Here is a 21,932-nt window from a genome sequence, read left to right on the forward strand (position 1 = left end):
GCTGGTAATAATTCTCCTTTTGTTTTAAATAGCATTGGGAGCATACGTACATGGAGTTTTGTATTCTGTCTTCATTTCATATTCTTTCGCAGTGTTTTCTCAAAATTTTAAGCATTCTTTGAAAACTGGAAATCTTTGAAAATATTTATGACTTTATAGTATTTCATTAGAGGTGACTTTACCATAATATATTGAATTACTGTTTTAAATTGGTGAAGAGACTGTTTCCAATTTTTTGCCATTATACAGCTACTCTGTACTGACCAGTTATGTTTAGATCTGATTATTTCCTCTGGATAGGTTCCTAGAAGTAGAATATATTGAGTTAAAAGGTATGAATATTTTAAGACTGTTGATATATATTGTAAAAATCTACATTTTGAAGGGTTGGGTCAATTTTTATTACTATAGGATGTAGAAGAATGTACCTATTTTCTCCACACAGTTGACAACTGAGTATTACCATTTATTAAAAATTGCTGACTTGGAAATCTTGCTATTTGCAACAATATGGTTGGACCTTGAGGGCATTATGCTAAGTGAAATAAGTGAGACAGAGAAAGACAAATACCATATGATCACACTTATGTGTGGAATTTAAAAACACCAACACCAAAAATACATGCTCATAGATACAGAGAACAGATTGGTGGTTGCCAGAGGCAGGGGTTGGGTGGTGGGTGAAATGAGTGAAGGTGGTCAAAAGGTACAAGTTTTCAGGTATAAAATAAGTTATGGGGATGTCATGTACAGCATGGCGACTATTGTTAATACTGTATTGCATATTTGAAAATTGCTAAGCGATTAGATCTTTAAATATTATTATCACAAGAGAAAAACGTTTTTAACTACATATGGTGATAGAGGTTAACAAGACATATTGTGGTGATCATTTTGCAATATATACAAATAGCAAACCATTATGTTATATGCCTGAAACTAATAGAATGTTATTTGTCAATTATACCTCAACAAAAAATTGCTGATTTGGTTGAAAAAAGTAGTATTTTAAATTTTATATGAATTTTGTGTCTTGTGAAATGTCTCTTAGTGTTTTTTTAACTTATATTTGTACTGTAGTAGTCAGTGTCTTACTGAATTACGGGAATCAAATTCTTGACAGTTACAAAATAGATTGAAATAATAGAAAGATGTAATGAACATTACAAATATGAAATAGCAAAAAAAGCCATTAATACTTTATATATCCTCAGTCCATTTCTTACCAAAAGAAATGAAAAGTCACTTCCTAATTTCAATTTTTTTATGTTTGTTTACCATATCAGGATTATCGTAATTAAAAATTTTGTATGTGTTTTTAGCTTCAGCAGATCTGCAAGATCCTGAATGCTCATATGGACTCTCTACAGTGGATTAATCGGAATTCAGGTGGGAGTTTATTTGTATGTGAAGCTATCTGTTACTGCAAGTAGAAAATGTGACACAAGTCAGGTTTTGTGCACCATGACCACCCTCAAATGAGAGCTTGGTTATAGGGGTATTACTTAACTTACAGTATGTATACATTAATTCTGAAGAACTGTAATTGCTTGTTTTTATAAAATGGAACACAGTAAGAATAAACTAGAAACTAATGAAAATAGGGGCTGTATAGGAATGAGGTGGGGGAGATAGGGACAGAAGCAGGACTTCTCTATGTATACCTCTTAATATAGTTTTGATTTTTGGCCCACATAAAAGTTTAAATGCTCAAAAACTAGAATTAAGCCAAAAATACTGGGAAGAAAGACAAATGCTAAAATTGAATACATACAAACTGAAACCAAACAAACCTGTGTAACTATAACATCATCCAGCTCAGATAACTTTTGAACATGGCATTCTTGATAGTACATTCTTACTAGTATATAATTTAAGGACAGAAAGAACTGCTAAGAAATCTTAAACTGTCTTAATAGGTTATTTTTAGTTTCAGAATTATACTATATTACGTTTATATATATTCTAATATAATGATATTATTGCCATCCTATATATTGTAGGAAAAAGCAGAGGCATAAAGGATAGTGATGATAATGGAAGACAAGATAAAATAGAAGATACTATTCTGTTCCTTCTTTTTTGTTTGTATTGTAAATTTGATGCAAATATTCGTATGACTTCCTGTTCCCTTGTTCTGTTTCTAGAAAGGGCCAAGAAGCAATGACTAACCCCAGTAGCAATGAACAGCACATCAAGCACTTAAATCTTGGTTTCTAAAAACCATTCCCATTAAAAATAACCAAGGCTTCTCTGGGAAATATCTAATCTCAGGTTTCAGGCAGGGAATGTACAGGGTGAGTTTGGAACTTTTTTATTTTTTATTTTTATTTTTTTAGAGAGAGAAAGAGAGAGCGAGTACAAGCATGGGGGAGGGGGGCAGAAGGCGAGGGAGGGAGAGAGAATTTTAAGTAGGCTCCATGCTCAGCACAGAGCCTGACCTGGGGCTTGATCTCAGGACCCTGAGATCATGACCTGAGCAGAAATCAAGAGTCAGATGCTTAACCGACTGAGCCACCCAGGCACCCCGGGAACTTTTCATACAAGGAAATAGATTGTTCAAAACTAATGGTGTTATATCAGGACACAAGATTGTGCTTGAATGGGCTTCTATTGGCCAAATTAAGATGGTTTGAACATCAAAAAGAATTTGCCATCACAAATGGCAAATCCAGTAATGGATTATTAGAATACACTGAGGGGGGGAAATCCATGAATCTGCAGTGATAGGAGAGGGAGGAGGAGAGGGATAGAGTGGGGAGGGGGAGGGAGAGAGAGAGAGAGAAATGGGAAGTGCAGGGAAAAGCCTTTATAGAAGTGTGCCAGCTAATAATTGCGGAGAGAATGATAGAATTAGAGAACCACAATTAAGAAAATTTCAACAGAGCATTTTTATTAAGCTTACCCTGATCCTGAATACCTTGCCTCATTTATAAAATGTTTCAGCTGTCAGTCATTTCTTGGCAGAAAAAATATGCTAGAAGGAATGGACTAAATACAGATTGCATGTTACTGAGTTAATTTAAAAAAACAGTTTTATTGAAGTATAATTTACATACCATAATTCTCACCCATTTTAGTATGTGTGCTGCCGAAGCGAGCACAATTTCACCCATTTTAATTGTACAGTTTAGTGAGAAAGCCACAATTTTGCCTCCCCAGCATCACGATGATTCAGGCAAAGGTCATCAGTGAATGCTAATACCACTGAGTTTAAGATTGTTGGGGAACGGGATATTTACATGGTCTCAAAAGTATCACTCCACACATTACTTAAAAATTTTAAAGAAGAAAATGTGCCTTTACAACAGAACTATCTGACAAGTACCACTTTAACCAAGTGATAAAATTTAATATCACTAATAGTGGGATAACTCCACATGCCTCTTGATCTGACGTGATAAGAAATATATAATATCATAGATGTAATATTCTTATCAAAACTGGTTCATCTGAATATAATCATAAGAAAACAATCAGACATTCTACAGGTAGAGACATTTTGGAAGATAATATAGTATTCTTATAAAAAATGTTTAACTGAATAAAATCACAAAATAATCAGACACTTTATGTGTAACACATTGTGAAACATAATTGGCATGGGACTTTTTAAAAAGTCAGTCATGGGAAACAAAAAAAAATTCAAAACCAAGTTAAGGGGATTGTCTCAGATTAAAAGAAACAACAATTCAGTCTACTATGTTAATTTTGGATACTGGATCAAAACCAAGAAGACTTTCTTCTCTTCTCTTCTTTCCTTCTTTCTTTCATTCTTTTGTTCTTTCTCTCTTTCATTCTCTCGTTCACTTTCTTTCCCCCTTTCTTTCCTCGCCTGCCTTCCTTTCTTACTGCCTGCCTTCCTTTCTTGTTATTTTTTATTGAGGTATAATTGAACTATGACACTATATTAGTTTCATATTAGTTTCAGGTGTACAAATAATGATTCAATATTTATATACACTGTGAAATGATCATCACAATAAGTCTAGTTACCAACCATCACCATACAGAATTACAGAAAAAATTTTCCTTGAATTTTTTTTGTTTCCCATGACTGACTTTTTAAAAAGTCCCATGCCAATTACATTTCACAATGTGTTACACATAGAGTGTCTGATTATTTTTTGATTTTATTCAGTTAAACATTTTTTATAAGAATACTACATTATCTTCCAAAATGTCTCTACCTGTAGAATGTCTGATTGTTTTCTTATGATTAGTGATATTAAATTTTAGTATTTACTTTCTTGGCAACTTTCAAGTATACACGACAGTATTATTGATTATAGTCACCATGCTATACATTACATCCCCATGACTTATTTATTTTATAATTGAAGTTTGTACCTCTTGACCCCCTTCACCCATTTCGCCTTCTCCTCTCTAGCACTGTGCTGTTCTCTGTATTTATGAGTTTTGTTTTGTTTGTTCATTTGTTTTTTAGATTCCACATATAAGTGAAATCATATGGTATTTGTCTTTGACTTATTTCACATAGCATAATACCTTTTAGTTCCATCCTTGTTGTCACAAATGGCAAGATTTCATTTTTTTATGGGTGAGTAGTATCCCCCATTGTGTGTGTGTGTGTGTGTGTGTGTGTGTATACCAAATCTTCTTTTTCTAAAAAATTTTTAATTCCAGTATAATTAATGATGTATTAGTTTCAGGTGTATAATATAGTGATTCAACAATTTCTGTACATGACTCAGTGCTCATCATGATAAGTGTACCCTTACTCCCCTTCACCTATTTCACCCATCCCTCCATCCACCTCCTCTCTGTGTTCCAAATCTTCTTTATCCATTCATCCAGCAGTGGACGCTAAAGATTAGGGCCATATCTTGGCTATTGTAAATAATGATGCAATTAACAAAGGGCATGTATATCTTTTCAAATTAGTGTTCTCATTTTCTTCAGATGAATACATGGTACTGGAATTGCTGGTTCATTGGTAGTTCTATTTTTAATTTTTTGAGGAACCTCCATACTGTTTTTCATAGTGACTACACCAATTTTACATCCCCACCAAAGTGCATGAGGGTCCTTGTTTTTCCACATTCTTGCCAACTCTTGTTATTTATCTTTTTGATAATAGGCATTCTGACAGGTAGAGGTGATATCTCATTGTGAATTTGATTTCCATTTCCCTGATGATGACTGATGCTGAGCATCTTTTCATATGTCTGTTGGCCATCTGTGTGTCCTCTTTGAAAAAATATCTATTCATGTCTTCTGCCCATTTTTAATTGGATTGTTTTTCTGGTATTGAGTTGTATAAGTTCTTTATATATTTTGGATATTAACCCCTTATTGGATATATCATTTTTTTTAAAGATTTTATTTATTTATTTGAGAGAGAGAGAGAATGAGAGACAGAAAGCACAAGAGGGAAGAGGGTCAGAGGGAGAAGCAGACTCCCTGCTGAGCAGGAAGCCTGATGCGGGACTCGATCCCGGGACTCCAGGATCATGACCTGAGCCGAAGGCAGTCGCTTAACCAACTGAGCCACCCAGGCGCCCTTGGATATATCATTTGGAAATATCTTCTCCCATTCAGTGGGTTGCATTTTCATTCTGTTAATGGTTTCCTTTGCTGTGCAGGTTGTTTTTTAATATAGTCCTATTTGTTGTTGTTGTTGTTGTTGTTTTTTAATTTTGTCACCTTTGTTTTTGGAGTCAGATCCAAAAAATCATTGCCAAGACCGATGTCAAGGAGCTTATCACCTATGTTTTCTCAAGAAGATGTTATTTAGAACAATTGGGGAAACTGAATAAGAACTGTATATTAAATGATATTAATGAATTTTTTATTTTTCTTACATGTGTTACTGTGGACGTGTAGGGAAACATTTTATTCATAGAAGCTGTATGCTACATTATTTAGAGAAGTGTCATGTCTAGTTTTCTTTCAAGTGGTTCAACCAAAATCTTGTGAAGAGAAAGAGATTGAGCAATTTGAGGCAAAATAATAACAGGGCGTTAATCTACTAAAGGATATACAAGTTTGCGATTTTTACTCTTCTCTCAACTTTCTATGGGTTTAAAATAAAAATATAGGGAAAATAATTTGTATAGACTTTTGCCTAAAATAAGGAGTATTAGTGAGACCTCAGTAATTGAGATAAATGGGGGCTAGTTAGGCAATTAGTTGTTACTCTTTTTAAAGATGTAGTATGAAAATAATACAACTTTTCTCATTTCTCATTTCCAGATTCCTTATTCTCTTCATTAATAGAGGTCATCAACCATGAACTTCTTTACCTTTTTTTCCCTTCTAGACATACCTATACCATCCTCCACCTTTACTTCCTTCTCTCAGAAGAAGTGTCATCTCCCTTTCTAAACTCTTTTGAACCATCAGAGGGATGTTAAGTTCTATATTGCTTTAGCATTAATTACCTGATAGGGAGAAGTTTCTGAGTTTGATAGGTATGGACGGGTTCAAGTCAAGGCATTACCACTTAATAGTTGTGTGACCTTAACTGTTACTTAATCTCTCTGAGTCTATATCCTCATTTGAAAAATGAGGAAGAATATTTACCTTTCAGGGTCCTTTTTATAAGGACTAAAAGAAACAGTGTTGAACTTTCCTGAAGCAGTGCCTGGCCCAGGTTGGTGGTTAGTAAATAACAATGGCAGACCAGGTTGGCGGTTAGTAAATAACAATGGCAGAACTCGTTGTCAGAGATTACTGTGTATAGGAGAGAGGGCGAGAGAGGAGAAAGACAACAGAGCCATTTGATTCAAAAAGTAGCTATTAAATTGGTCTAGGGAAGGTATTTCCAGGAAGATTATCACTGAAAATTACTTACCTTGGAGAAATTGTTAGAATGGCTGAGATGGAGTGTCAGTGACTGGAAAACACAGAGGAATGGGATTATGCAGTTTGACTCAGTTGTCTTCCTGTGTGTTGCATATTTTCCTACAATGAGCAATGCATCTTGGGTGGAGCTAGGGGGATGTCAAAATGTAAATATGCTGTAAAGAAAGATTACAGTAATTTTTTTCTCTTGGCTGGGATCTTCTTTTTCATAAGTGAAATATCAAGGCTCTCAGCCAATGTTTTCCTGCTAGTGCTGCAGAGGACTCACTTCATATAAATGAAGATACCGTGGCCCAGACAGGTTAAATGACTTCCCTAAGAACACACAGCTAATTACTGGCAAAGCTAGGACCAGAATCCAAATTTCCTGATTACCAGAACAGTATTCTTTCTCCTGGTGTGCTCTCAAAACAATTCTAATGTAGGCATCACTGGATGTTAAAAAAAAAAAAAAAAAACCTTAATCATGTACCAACAGTAGAGGACAAGGGTTTCAAAGTATGATAATCGTAGTACTTTGTGTCAGACATATTTTCTAACTGGGTAAATTTCTCAGTCAACACAGGATAAAAAGAGTAAGACTATGGATAGTAATGATTACTGGGAGTTACTTTTTTGCTTAAAATTCAGTTGAGCTGGAGATGCAATGAGGTCTCCTGTAGGTTCTCAACTGAGACAGTGGAGGTCATGATGAAGAGAGGGGGAAAAGCCCAGTAATTCCTGCTGCTGTGGTCTCCTTTTTGCTGTTCCCATCCAAGGAACCTTTCCTTTTCATATCAGGAAATAACATGATCAAGTAATAGAGAGTGTCAGGCTTCAATTATGCTAAGAGTTTTTTTGTGTGTGTGTGGTGGTGGTGGTTTATTTTGCTTTTTAATAGTTAATGAGATCACATCTGCTGAAATGGTCTGTGGCCTGAGAAGTTTAAGGTTAAACTCATACGCAAATAATAGTTTTAGAAAAACTAATTCATGTGTTATCTTAGCAATGGAAATAACATATATTTTCCTGAAGAAAAATCTCTAACTGTATAGTTTTTTTTTTTAAGATTTTATTTATTTGAGAGAGAGAGAGAAAAAGAGACAGAGCACAAGCAGGGGAAGGGGCAGAGGGAGAGGGAGAAGCAGGGTCACCACTGAGCAGGGAGCCCGAGGTAGGGCTCCGTCCTAGGACCCTGGGTCCTGGGGATCACGACCTGAGCCAAAGGCAGATGCTTAACCGCCTGGGCCACAGGCGCCCGTAACTGTATAGGTTTTTAAAAATGATTTTTTAATGTCAAAATCTGTATTTTAAAAGGTTTCTGGGGAATGTTTTTGTGATTTAATATCCTTAACATTGGTACGAATTTTTTTTTCCTATTGTAAGACATAGCAACTGTAATGCTAATAGGATCATGTATTTAACTTAACAATCAGCGTATCTTTAAAAGTGACTTAGAAACCACAGAGTATACTTTAAATGTTAAAAGATTGCACTGTCCAATCAACTGTTCAGTATTCATGAGTGAGTTAGAGAGAAGCTGGCCCCTTTTTTTTCTCCAAACTCCGTAGAACTGACTGTGATGGGACTGAGCTGGAAAGTGGTCAGAGATTAAATACGAGAGCATTGAATCAGGGAATGTCTGAACATGTGCTGATATTGACCAGTTCTCAAATTTGATACTCATCCATTGTTTAACAGTATCTCTGCCTCTTTTCCTCCTGATCAGTATAGATAATTGAGAGTTAATAGTAGCGATAGTCAAATACCACTTTCCTCTTTTGTCTTTCTCTGTAAAACTTTACAGCCTTATTTCAAGGTATGCTTGATGGCAATGCTGCAGTCACACATCTGTCTTCTGAGTTGGCAGTCACTGAAACTACAGCAGGTCCAGCTCTTCTGGGACCACTTAGGACAGAGTTGACAATCAATCTGAGCTAATTTGCTATTCATTTTAAATATATGGAGCTACTTCTCTTAGAGAGCGGGGGAGGTAGGGGCGAAGGACAGGCAATTTTGTTTCTCCATATACCAAACCATTGTTGGGTCCATAACATTAATATTTATCACATGCCACAATAAAGGGATGGGCAGCATAAAAGCTTAAACTTATCATTCTTTAGAAGTTCTAGAAGTTCCTTGAGTATTTTCATGACATTTTGCTCTTTTGGTGAAGTGTCCGAAAGCATCATGACTAAAATATATTTCATCCATGATCTTTGCCATCTCTTATGGGTTACAGCCCCATAATTATTTAATAGCTGCTTACAACATTTTGACTGCTATTTAGGGAAGAAAGAGAAGACTCCTTGGAGTAGCTAAAAATGCCATCAGGAATTTTGTGATGTTTCCAAAATACAATCCCATTAGCACCGGTCTCTGATCACCTTATTTTTTCTTTTTGATGTAAAACATTCTTAGTTGTCTAGTGTGGTGTGACTAACTCTTGCATAAAATGCCTTCGGGATCATTTCAGAGAAGCAGCTTTTTTGTGATATATCACAACTATAATTCATTTTTACCCAATGTTAATATTTATTATTTGAGGGGATTATTTTAAATTAGAGTTTTCAGGGTTGGATGTTTTTAAACCTTTTTTTTAAAGACAAAATTGAGGTAGATTTGACATATAACATTATATTATTTTCAGGGGCACAATACCATGATTCAATATTTGTATATATTGTGAAATGATTGCCACAATAAGTCGGGTTAATATCTGTCACCTTACATAGTTAAAAATTTTTTTTTTCTCATCACAAGAATCTTGTGATGACAACTTTTAAAGTCTGCTTTCTTGGCAACTTTCAAATATGCAATACGGCATTATTAACTATAGTCACCGTGCCATATATTTTTTAAGAAGCTTGGTCCAGGTAAATGCTTTAAAAATATTTTTATTAGCTTACTTTCATCCCTTTTATATCTGTAGAGCATCAAATGCTGAGATGCCAAAAGATGCCTTTGAATTCCAAATAAAATGTCTTCTTTCTCTTTCATCCTCTAAAATAAAATCTGATTTACTGATTAAGGTGGTTTCTTTTACCTCCTCTTTTTCTTAAATTCTTTGAGAAATCTTGGTGACATTGGTTGATCAGCGAGGTCATCTATTGTGTTCTGGAGTGTAGTGTTCCACTTCTGATACTTGAGAAGAAAATGCTCTTATCTGCCAGAGATGTGGCAACTCACTCTAGGGGTCTCTTAAGCTCAACAGAGACGGGTACTCGCTTCTTAACTGAAAGGTATTTTATGTCTTTCCATTGTTTAATGAGCTACCTCCTCGTCTCCGCTCCCCGTTGCAGACAAGATAGATTTATCGTCACATTATTGTTCCTTGATTCTAAATAATCTCTTGTAGGTAAGATTAGGGTACGAAGGTTAAAAATGATGAAGTCTTCAGCTCCTGTTAGGAAATAGTGCGTGATGGTTAACATTCTCGGAGCTCCACTTCTAACATTCCTTTTCTATATGTAAATCCAGATTTGAAATACACTCAATGCATCTGCAAAATTAGATTTCTCACTAATCCTGCTTATGTACATTTTGTGCCCAAGTGAATTTCCTCAGCTGGAGAGCCTCCCCAGATGAATTATATGTAACATGATTTAAATCACTCCCAAATAGCAGGATTTATATTGTTTGTGAGATATACAGATTTTTCTCCAAAGCAATTTTCTTCCTGCTAGTGACTAAAAACTATAAATATGCTGGAGTCTTGCTATAATGCTGTTTTTGGGCCGATGCTCTATGGCCACCTCATAGATAAAATGGCCTGATAGTATTTCACCAATGAAATCTCCCTAGATGGGGTTCAGATAGGCCTGCCTTACTTTGAGCACTTCAGTGTTTGAAAGGACAACAAATAGCATTATTCTGTGGTGCCAATTATTAGCTCAACATAGTACTTTTTCTTTAAACTTAACAGCATTTGACAAACAGGCACACTGTAATAGAAAAAGCACTCGGAGATGGGAGTCTGAAGATACGAATCCTGGCATCATTTTTCATTAGCTTTGGCCTTTGGGAAGTTACTGAACCTTACCTTCTTGAGTTTTTAATTCTCTCTATCCTGATGGATATTGTGGGACTCAAATAAAGTAATATGTATAGCCATTTTGAAAACTGAAGTACTGTATAATGGGAATGTGTTCTCTCAGATACAAGTCAAAACCACGTAGCTGTGACTGTTAAATACAAAACACCTACTATGGGCCAAGGCACTGTTAATCAGTGTAGGAGGTATAAACATCAATGGCACACTGCCTTGAACAGGTTCAAAGTGTGGGGGTGGGGGCAGCAAAGAAAGAGAAACCTAATCTTTAGTTGATTTCCTGGAAGAGGTAGAATTGAAATGAGACTTGAATAGTAAGTGATATTTCAGTAGGATGACTGGCTGAGGACCACTTAAGATGTAATGTAATAATAATTCTACTACCTTGTTTCCACCATGTTGTCTCCCAAGAATTCAGGATAGCTTCACCATCTTTTCTTTTTATGCCTTTCTTTGAAATGTATATTTTATTAATTTTGTGTGAGGGGTAGTGCTGTACACAAGCAGGTATCTTCACATCACCAACTTAATGTGTCATTAGCAAGACCAGGATGAGCATTCCCATGGCAGAGATGAGAGCTTTGTCCATTCTCTAGAAACACTCTTCTTCCCATCAGACCAGAGTTAGTACTGAAAATTCAAGTATATTTATTCTGAATGTTACTTTAATTTTAATAAGCTAGGAATCTTCTTAAAAGTAGCTAAGACAAATAGGAGGACAGTGTCCTCTCTCTTTCTTTTTTCCTTGCCCCTTTCCTATCTCTTTCTTCCCCTTTCCGAATGAAAAATAAACCTTAATTATATTCAGCTCCTAAGATTTCAAGGTTGCTTTTAAACAGCATCCTAACCGAATACAAAACCTTAAAATATGGCTTTAGCTTAATAGGCATGCAACAATGAGGAAACCTAGATCGTAAAGCTAAAAGATGGCCAACCATATTAAGTAGTGAGAACAGATTTGTTAAAACTATCACATCATATAAACTGGGGGCCATATTAATGTGCCTATTCTATTGAGCAGGCACTTCTGGGAAAAGAGGTTGGGAATCCAAACCTTATTTGTGTGGGTTAGTCTTCATCATTGAAATTTGTACATTTTACTATTTCAGTTAATTGTACATTCACATGTACTAGTAAGAAATCATATAGAGGTGCTGAAAAAATAATACAGAGGTCCTATTTATTCATTACCTAGTTTTCCCCAGTGCTAATGTCTTGTAAAACTGTAGTACAGTAACACAAGCAGGATATTGACATTAGCATAATCTGTCTTGTTCAGATTTTCCCGGTTTTATTTGTATTGTGTTTGTGTGTTTTGTTATACCCAATTTTATCACATGTGTAGGTTTGTATATCCATTACCATAGTCAAAATACAGAACAGTTCCATTACCCTAAGAATTCCTCATAGTCCCCCTTTATTGCCACACCCACCTTCCTCCCCCATCTCTAACCCAGTTCCTAATTCCTACAAACCACCAATCTGTTCACCCATTTCTAAAATTTTATCATTTCAAGATACTATATAAGTGGAATCATACATCATATAACCATTTGATGTTGGCTTTATTTATTTATTTGTTGCTCAGTGTAATTCCCCCGAAATCCATCTAAATTTCGTATATCAGTGGTTCGATCCTTTCAGTTGCTGACTAATACTCCAAAGCATGTATGCACCACAGTTTATTTTACACATTTACTGGGTTGTAGGACATCTGGGATGTTTGCAGTTTTTGGCTACTCACAAGTAAAGCTTCTGGGAGCATTTATGTATAGATTTCTTATATGAACAGAAGTTTTCATTTCTCTGGGATATATGTCTAAGAGTGCAATTCCTGGTAATATGGTGGTTGCACGTTTAGTTTTATGAGGAGCTGCTGCACTTTTTTCCAGAGTGGATATACCATTTTACATGTCCACCCGTGATGTATGATACATCTAATTTGGGTCCTCAACAGCATTTGATATTTTCACGATTTTTTTTTCCTTTTAGCCATACTGATAGATATGTAGTGATATCATTGCAGTTTTAATTTTCATTTCCCTGATAGCTAATGATGTTGAACATCTTTTTATATGCTTATTTGCCATCAGTGTATCATCTTTGGTGAAATGTCTGTTCTTGTCCTTTGTCCATTTGCTAATTGCTAATTGGCTTGCTTTTTTTTTTTTTTTAAAGATTTTATTTATTTGAGAGAGAGAGAACGAGCAGGGGGAAGGACAGAGGGAGAAGCGGACCCCCCACTGAGCAGGGAGCCGACGCGGGGCTCAATCCCAGGACCCTGAGATCACAACCTGAGCCAAAGGCAGAGGCTTAACCAACTGAGCCACCCAGGCGCCCCTTGTTTTTTTGTTTTAATGTTTTGAGACTTTAGTATATATTCTAGTGTATATACTAGTCCTCTGTTGGCTCTGTGGTTTGCAGATATTTTCTCCTAGTCTGTCCTTTGTCTATTCCTCTTAACCAAGCTGTCCACAGGACAAAAGTTTTTAATTTTGAGTTTCTCCATTTTTTTATGGATTATGCTTTTGGTGTCAAATCTGAGAACTTTTTGCCTAGTACTGTACCCCAAAGATTTTCTCCTATTTTTTTCTACAAGTTTTATTGTTTCACCTTTTACATTTAAGGCTGTGATCCATTTTTGAGTTAATTTTTCTTTAAGATGTGAGGTTTAGATCAAGTTTCTTTTTTCCTTTTCTTTTTTCTTTGCCTATGGATATCCAATTGTTTCCAAACCAGTTGAAAAAACTATCCTTCCTCAACTGAATTGCTTTTGCACCTTTGTCAAATACTAGTTTGACATATGGATCTTTTTCTGGGCTCTCTATCCCATAGATCTATATGTGTTTCCCTCCACTAATATCACTCTGTCTTCATTATTGTAGCTGTATAGTAAGCCTTAATATCTGGTAGAGGGATTCCTCTCACGTTATTTTTTTTTTCCATCAAGATTGTTTTGGCCATTTTAATTCCTTTGCCCTCTCATAAAAATTTGTTGGGATTTGATAGAAATTACATTAAACCTATAGATCAGTTTGGGGGAGAATTGACATTTTCACTATGTTGAATCTTCCCATCCATGAATGTGGCATGACCCACCATTTATTTAGGTTTTCTTTCGTTTCTTTCATCAGCATTTTGTACTTTCCAGCACCCACATTATATATGTTTTGGTTTTATTAGATTTATACTTAACGATTTCATTTTATTTGTAGTGATTATAAATGGTATTATGTTTTAAATTTTGGTTTCCATATGCTCATTGCTAGCACATAAAAATGCAATTTGTTTTTATTTATTTTTATTTAAATTCAATAGCCAACATATAGTACATCATTAGTTTTTGATGTAGTGTTCAGTGATTCATTAGTTGCGTATAACACCCAGTGCTCATCACATCATGTGCCCTCCTTAATACCCATCACCCAGTTACGCCATTCCCCCACCCACCTCCCTTTCCGTAACCCTCAGTTTGTTTCCTGGAGTCCAGAGTCTCTCATGGTTCATCTCCCCCTCTGATTTCTTCCCATTCATTTTTCCCTCCCTTCCCCTATGGTCCTCTGCGCTATTCCTTATGTTCCACATGTGAGTGAAACCATATGATACATGTCTTTCTCTGCTTGACTTATTTCACTTGGCATAATACCCTCCAGTTCCATCCATGTCGATGTAAATGGTAGGTATTTATCCTTTCTGATGGCTGAGTCATATTCCATTGCATATATGGACCACATCTTCTTTATCCATTCATCTGTTGAAGGACATCTCGACTCTTTCCACAGTTTGGCTATTGTGGACATTGCTGCTATGAACATTGGGGTGCAGGTGCCCCTTCTTTTCACTACATCTGTGTCTTTGGTGTAAATACCCAGGAGTGCAGTTGCTGGGTCGTAGGGTAGCTCTATTTTTAACTTCTTGAGGAACCTCTACACTGTTTTCCAGAGGGGCTGTACCAGCTTGGCATTCCCACCAGCAGTGTAAGGGGGTTCCCCTTCCTCCACATCCTCGCCAACGTTTGTTGTTCCCTGTCTTGTTAATTTTAGCCTTTCTTGTATGTATGCTTTCTTGTATGTATGCTTGCTGAACTTCTTAGATCTAGGAATTTTTGTTTTGTTTTGTTTTGTTTTTCATTCCTTGGGATTTTCTACATAGGTAGTTATATCATCTGCAAATAGGGAAAGTTATTTCTTCCTTTCCGATCTGTATGCCATTTATTTCTTTTCCTCACATTGCACTGGCTAGAACTTCCTGTACTATGTTGAGTAAGAGTTATGAGAGCAGACATCTTTGTCATGTTCCTAAGTTTCCATGGAAAGCCTTCACTCTTTCACTTGAAGTATGATGTTAGTTGTAGACTTTTCGTAGATGCTCTTTATCAAGTTTAGGTAATTCCATGCTCTTCCTGACTTGCTGAGAATTTTTATCATGAATGGATTTTGTCAAATGCTTTTTCTGCATCAATTGCTATAATTGTGTGTTTTTTCTTCTTTAACTTGTTGATATGGTGGATTGCATTGATATATTTTTTTAATTTAAATTTTGTTAGTTATCATATAGTGCAATATTGCTTTCTGGAGTAGAATTCAGTGATCTATCACTTACATACAACACCAGTGCTCATCACAACAAGTGCCCTCTTTAATACCCATCATCCATCTAGCCCATCCCCCACCCATCTCCCTCCATCAATCCTCAGTTTGTTCTCTGTCGTTAAGAGTCACTTATGGCTTGTTTCCCTCTCTCATTTTCCCCATGTGTTCATCTGTTTTGTTTCTTAAATTCCACAACTGAGTGAAATAATGTGGTATTTGTCTTTCTCTGACTTATTTCACTTAGCATAATACACTCTAGCTCCATCCACATCATTGCAAATGGCAAGAGTTCATTCTTTTTAATGGCTGAGTGAGACTCTGTTGTATATATATACCACATCTTCTTTATCCATTCAACGGTTGATGGACATTTGGACTCTCTCCTGCTATAGCAGCATAGCACCCCTATGCTGCTATAAACATTGGGGTGCATGTACCCCTTTGAATTTGTATTTTTGTATCCTTTGGGTAAATACCTATTGAGAAATGGGCAGAAGACAGGAATAGACACTCTTCCAAAGAAGACATCCAAATGGCCAACAGACACATGAAAAAAATGCTCAACATCACTCATCATCAGGGAAATACATATCAAAACCACAATGAGATACCACCTCACACCTATTAGAATGGCTAAAATGAACAACACAAGAGGTGTTGGCGAGGTTGTGGAGAAAGGGGAACCCTCTTGTACTGTTGGTGGGAATGCAAACTGTTGCAGCCACGCTGGAAAACAGTATGGAGGTTCCTCACAAAGTTAAAAATAGAACTACCCTAAGATCCAGCAGTTACACTGCTAGGTATTTACCAAAAGAATACGTTGATACCATTTTTTAATGTTGAGTCAGCCTAAAATTTGTGGAGTAACTTCTACTTGGTCATGGTTTATAGTTGCTTTTGTACACTGTTGGAATCGCTTTGCTAGAATTTTCTGGAGGATTTTTAAGCGAGAGATTTTTAAATGTTCATGAGAGATTTTGGTCTGTAATTTCTCTTTTTGTGTACTATCATTTCTTGGTTTTTTATTAGGGTAATACTGGCCTCTTTTTTAGAAGAGTCTGAAGAATTGATTCTTCTTTAAGTATTTGGTAGAATTCTCCAGTGAAACCAGATGGCCCTGGATATTTCTTTTTTGGGAGCTTTTTAATTACAAACTCAATTTCTATAATGCTTCTAGGACTATTCAGATTATCTTGGTTGAATTTTCATAATTTTTGGTTTTCTCGGAGTTGGTACAATTCTAAGTTGTTGAATTTATAAGCATAAAGTTGTTCTTAGAGTTTCCTTTTGGTACTTTTCATGACCACAGGATCTGTGGTGATCTGCCGTTTCATTCCTTATATTGGTGATTTGTGTTTTTTCTATTTTAATTTTTTTCTGTCTTGGTAGAGGTTAATCAATTTTACTGATTTTTTTCCTCCAAAGAATCAGCTTTTTGTTTCATTGATTTTTCTCTATAGTGTTCCTGTTTTCAATTTCATTGATAACCAGTCTTTATTATTTCCTTCCTTCTGCTTGCTTCATTTTGCTTGTCTTGTATTTTCTTAAGGTAGGAACTTAGATTATTGATTTGAGACTTCTTGTCTCTAACAGTGTTCTCTTTTAAGGCCTTTTTGAAAATCAGCAGTTTTTTAAACCTCAGTTGTCATCTCTAACCATCAATTTTACTAATGGTTCTTTTACTTTCCATTATAAAGCTCCATGTTAACAAACATCTGCACATAGATACCCCAAAGGCACCTCAAAATAAACTTGTGTAAAACTAAACTCATTATCTTCACTCTCTCCTGGGCCTCCCAGATCACTAACTCCTTCAACTTTCCTTTTTCTCAGCTAACAGTTGCTGTTGTTTACTCAGGGACTTAAGGTAAACAATTTCTTTTTCTTCAGTAAGTGATGATAATTATACTTCTTAGTAGCTCCTGAATCTTTTCTTTTCAGTAGATTCCTATCACTGCCTTATTTCAGGTCTTCTTCATCTACCACCTTGAAATTAGAGTATAAAGTTTTTTAGTAAGGTTTATGAAAAATATCAGCTCCCCTGTCGACACCCCATTTCCCACCCCCTAGAAGCAATCACTTTCAATTATTTCACCTGTTTTTTAAAAATATTTCTGTATCTCTAAATACCATGCATACTGTTCCTTTTTAGTTTTTCCATTTTAGGCCTTCTGTACTGGCTTCCCCAAATGGGAGGTAAGAATTTAACTCTTTAATAACACCTCATTTTATGTACATGTGTGTGTGCATGTGTGTGTGCAATACTATATACCACCATACTGCCCCCCCCAGTATATATGCATATTATATATAGAGAAGTAGATAAATATATGCATTTAAGCACACTTTTCTGTCATCTTACCAATATAGCCATATTATAAATTAGACATAGAACAATATTTATTGTTTGAGTTACAATTGCATAAATGTTATTCACAGCCCAGCCATATAGCATATTATGTTGTCTTCTTTCTCTTTTTTAAGATTGATTGATTTATTTATTTTAGAGAGAGAGAGAGAGAGAGAGTGAGCAGGGGGAGGGGCAGAGAGAAAATCTCCAGCAGACTCCGCACTGAGCATGGAGCCTGATGTGGGGCTCAGTCCCAGGACCCTGAGATCATGACCCAAGCTGAAATCAGGAGTCAGACAATTAACCGACTGAGCCACCCAGGCGCTCCTGTCTCATTTTTGTTTTTTTTACAAGTTTTTGTTTTCCTTTGAAGTTTATTTCATTTGCTAAATTTTCTATATACTTACCAGTAGGTAGTTCATTCTCTAATTCCGTGCTTTTTCTTTAAATCCATCAATTTCACCTTCTTGGTTTCCTTTCTCCCAGAGCCCTCTAATCTCTAATCTATTATCTGGTATTGTTGCTCTCCTGGTTTACTACCCAGCTAGGTTCTTCCCTCTATAGCAATCTTGTATTCCATCTATTTCTTTGTTTCATGGCTCTTATACTTCTTATTTTGTGGTTTATTCTCTTGTTTTGTATAACATGTAATCCATCAGCTTCCTGAAAGAGAGCATGGGAAGTAAATTTTTTGAGATATTGCATGTCTGAAAAGGTCTTTTTTTATTCAAGAATAATTAACATACTGTGTTATATTAGTTCCAGGTATACAATATAATGATTCCACAATTCTGTATATTTCTAAGTGCTCATAAAGATAAGTATACCCTTGGGGTGCCTGGGTGGCTCAGTCGGTTAAGTGACTGCCTTCAGATCAGCTCATGATCCTGGGGTCCTGGGATAGAGCCCTGCATTGGGTTCCCTGCTCAGTGGGGAGCCTGCTTCTCCCTTTCCCTCTGCTCTTCCCCCGCTCATGCTCTTTCTCTCAAATAAATAAATAAAATCTTCAAAAAGATAAGTATACTCTTAATCCCCTTTATCTGTTTCACCCATCCCTCCCCCCAATCCACCTTCCTTCTGGCAACCACCTGTTTGTTCTTTGTAGTTGAGTCTTGTTTTTTGTTTGTCTCTTTATTTGTTTGTTTTGTTTCTTAAATTCCACATATGAGTGAAATCATATGATATTTGTCTCCTCTGACTGATTTCACTTAGTATAATGCCCTCTAGGACCATCCATGTGGTTGGAGATGGCAAGATTTCATTTTTATGGCTGAGTAATATTCCATAGTATATATACACCACATTTTCTTTATTCATTCATTTTGTCCATCGATAGATGGACACTAGGGTTGCTTCCACATCTTGGCTATTGTAAATAATGCTACAATAAACATAAGGGTGCATATGTCTTTTCAAATTACTGTTTTTGTTTTCTTTGGGGAAAGGTCTTTATTCTACCCTCACAATTGATAGTATTGGCTATCAAAATCTAGCTTGGAAATAATTTTCTCTTAAACATCTGAAAATGTTGTTCATTGTCTTCTAGATTGAGGCCCATTCTGACTCCTGAACATTTATGTGACCCCTTCATTTTCATGTTTTTTTTTCCCCTGTGGAAGTTTTCAAGATCTTCCCCACAATACTGAAATATCAGATGATGTGCCTTCGTGTAGGTTTAATTCATCCATTGAGGTGGTATTCAGTGAGTTTTTCCAATCAAGAAACTAATTTCTATCAGTTTGGGGGAATTTTCTGGAATTAGGTTTCTGCTGTATTTTTGTTAAATTTTCTCAGATAGGTACTCAGCTTTTTTTTCCGTCTTTCTATTGATCTTTGCTTCCTGTCATAATTTTTAGTTTGCAAGAGCTTGTTGTATTGTTTTATGATTTGTGTATGTGTGTTTTAAGTAACATCCAGTTCTTGTTTCATGGATACAGTATCTTCTCTCTGATGATATTAATGATTTTTAAAAATGTTTTATTCTTCCTGGGGCGCCTGGGTGGCTCAGTTGGTAAAGCGTCTGCCTTAGGCTTGGGTCATGTTCTCAGGCTCCTGAGATCGAGCCCCATGTCGGGCTCCCGGCTCAGTGGGGAGTCAGCTTCTCCCTCTCTCTCTCTGCCCTTCCCCCTGCTCATGTTCTCCCTCTGTCTCAAATAAATAAATAAAATCCTAAAAAAATGTTTTAGTTTTCCTGGTTTGTTTCTTCCAGCTTTCTTTATCTTTCAATTTTGTTTTGGTCTTTCTATTTATTTATTTATTTGAGAGAGAGAGCAAGGAGAGGGTGAGAAATGGAGAGAATCCCAAGCAGAGTACGTGCTGAGCACAGAGCCCAACATGGGGCTCAGTGCCACAGCCCTGAGATCATGACCTAAGCCGAAACCAAGAGTCAGACGCTTAACCTGCTGGGCCACCAAGGTGCCCCTGGTCTTTCTTATATTAGAGATATTCCTCAACTATCTGGTGATTCTTGGTTATCCATTTATATTCAAAAATTGACACTAAATTGTAGGTGGGTCTTGCTAACTTACTATAGGATAAATTGGCAAGACCTTTTTATTGGAGCATCTCCAACCATTACCTTTAGGATTTTTAGGATTTTTCTCTTCAGTTGGTCATATTCTCCAAAGAAGAATCTTCCAACTCTTGGCTAGAGATTAATAAACTTAGTGGCAATCCAGTAAGTTCTTGGGGCTGTTAGAGAAGGGATTGCGGCTCAATGTTCAGCTTGTAGACTTTTATTTCATCCCTTACAAACTTTCACTTAATCCCTGTTTTTGTACAGATTCCTTGTCCTCAACTCTCCCTGGTGTCCCTGAGCCACAGCCCATCTGGTTTACCCTCTCTAAAGAAAAGTCCTCTGCTGGGCTTGGGTAGGGAGAATCACCCAGATGTAGGATGTGGAGGAATAGAGGGATCTGCCTCTTAATCATTCATATTTCTGCTTACAGCCCCACTTTCAGCACCACTTTGAATTACCTAATCGTGCTAATTCTAAATCCTTTTAGCATTCTACCACCACCATCATCATTCCTTGCTAAAATTTACAGATGAAAATATTTCCCTTGTTTAATTTGCATTCCTCTGGTTACCAGTGAGGATGAGTATTTTTAAAATATTTATAAACAATTTGTATTTCATTTTCTGAGTTGCTTGTTTGTGTCTTGACCATTTCTTCAGGATATTTTTTTTCTCCAACTGTTCCAATTGTTTTTCTAAAAGGAAAATAAGAGGTATACTATATCAGTGTTTATGAAGGTACATTGTTTCCTTTGACCATGAATTTAATATTATCTATTAATATTTATATATATAACTTAAAATAAAAATAATTATAGTAGAAAGCTGTGTCAGGGTTTAATGACCAACTTGCTTATTTTCATAACTTTATATGAAAGTCTTTAATCTTTACCTAAAATATTTGCAAGTAGGCTCAGGTGAAGAAAACTTCTGTCCCATACACAGAATAAGACTGGCTGGAAGCAGTTTTACCAGAATCTTCTGGGGGGAAGTGGTTTTTAAGAAATATTTTATTTATTTTAAAGGTTTTACTTATTTATTTGACAGAGAGAGACACTGCGAGAGAGGGAACACAGCAGGGGGAGTGGGGGAGGGAGAAACAAGCTCTCCCCGGAGCAGGGAGCCTGATGCCGTGCTCAATCCTGGACCCTGGGATCATGACCCGAGCCAAAGGCAGACGCCCAAGGACTGAGCCACCCAGGCGCCCCTAAGAAATATTTTAAACACACAACACTATCATCTTAACCAATGGCTGTTTAAAGCTCAGTGTTGTGCAAACATCAGACAATCCATTTGAAAACATTTCCATTACCCTAAAAAATTCCCTCTTGCCTGTTGGTAGTTGACCCCTGTTCCTGCCACTAGTCTGCTTTTTCTGTCTTCAGAGATTTGTATTTTCTGGAGAGTTTATATAAATGGAATCATACTATATGTGGCCTTTGTTGTCTGGCTAAATGATTTCAAGTTTCATCTATGTCATAACATGTATCAGTACTTCATTCCATTTTATTGCTGTGTATCATTTCCAGTGTGTGGACATCCACATTTTGCTTATCTATTCATCAATCGATTGACAGTTGGGTTTTATTTTCCAAATATAGTTTTGCTCTTATAT

At 36.2% G+C, this 21,932-nt stretch overlaps 1 protein-coding gene across 1 annotated transcript in view; it reads left to right on the plus strand.

Annotated features, from left to right (window-relative positions):
- Window positions 1–21,932, plus strand: part of NUP62CL (nucleoporin 62 C-terminal like) — a 42,329-nt gene that overhangs the window by 17,815 nt on the left and 2,582 nt on the right. Inside the window, exon 8 of the mRNA XM_028089764.2 lies at window positions 1,323–1,389. Coding sequence (XP_027945565.1) covers window positions 1,323–1,389 — 67 coding nt within the window. The remainder of the gene's footprint in view (window positions 1–1,322; window positions 1,390–21,932) is intronic.

Source organism: Eumetopias jubatus, unplaced genomic scaffold, assembly GCF_037043125.1.
Source record: "Eumetopias jubatus isolate StellerSeaLion01/CBP00866 unplaced genomic scaffold, mEumJub1_p1.0 scaffold_11, whole genome shotgun sequence".
Taxonomy (NCBI): Eukaryota; Metazoa; Chordata; class Mammalia; order Carnivora; family Otariidae; genus Eumetopias; species Eumetopias jubatus.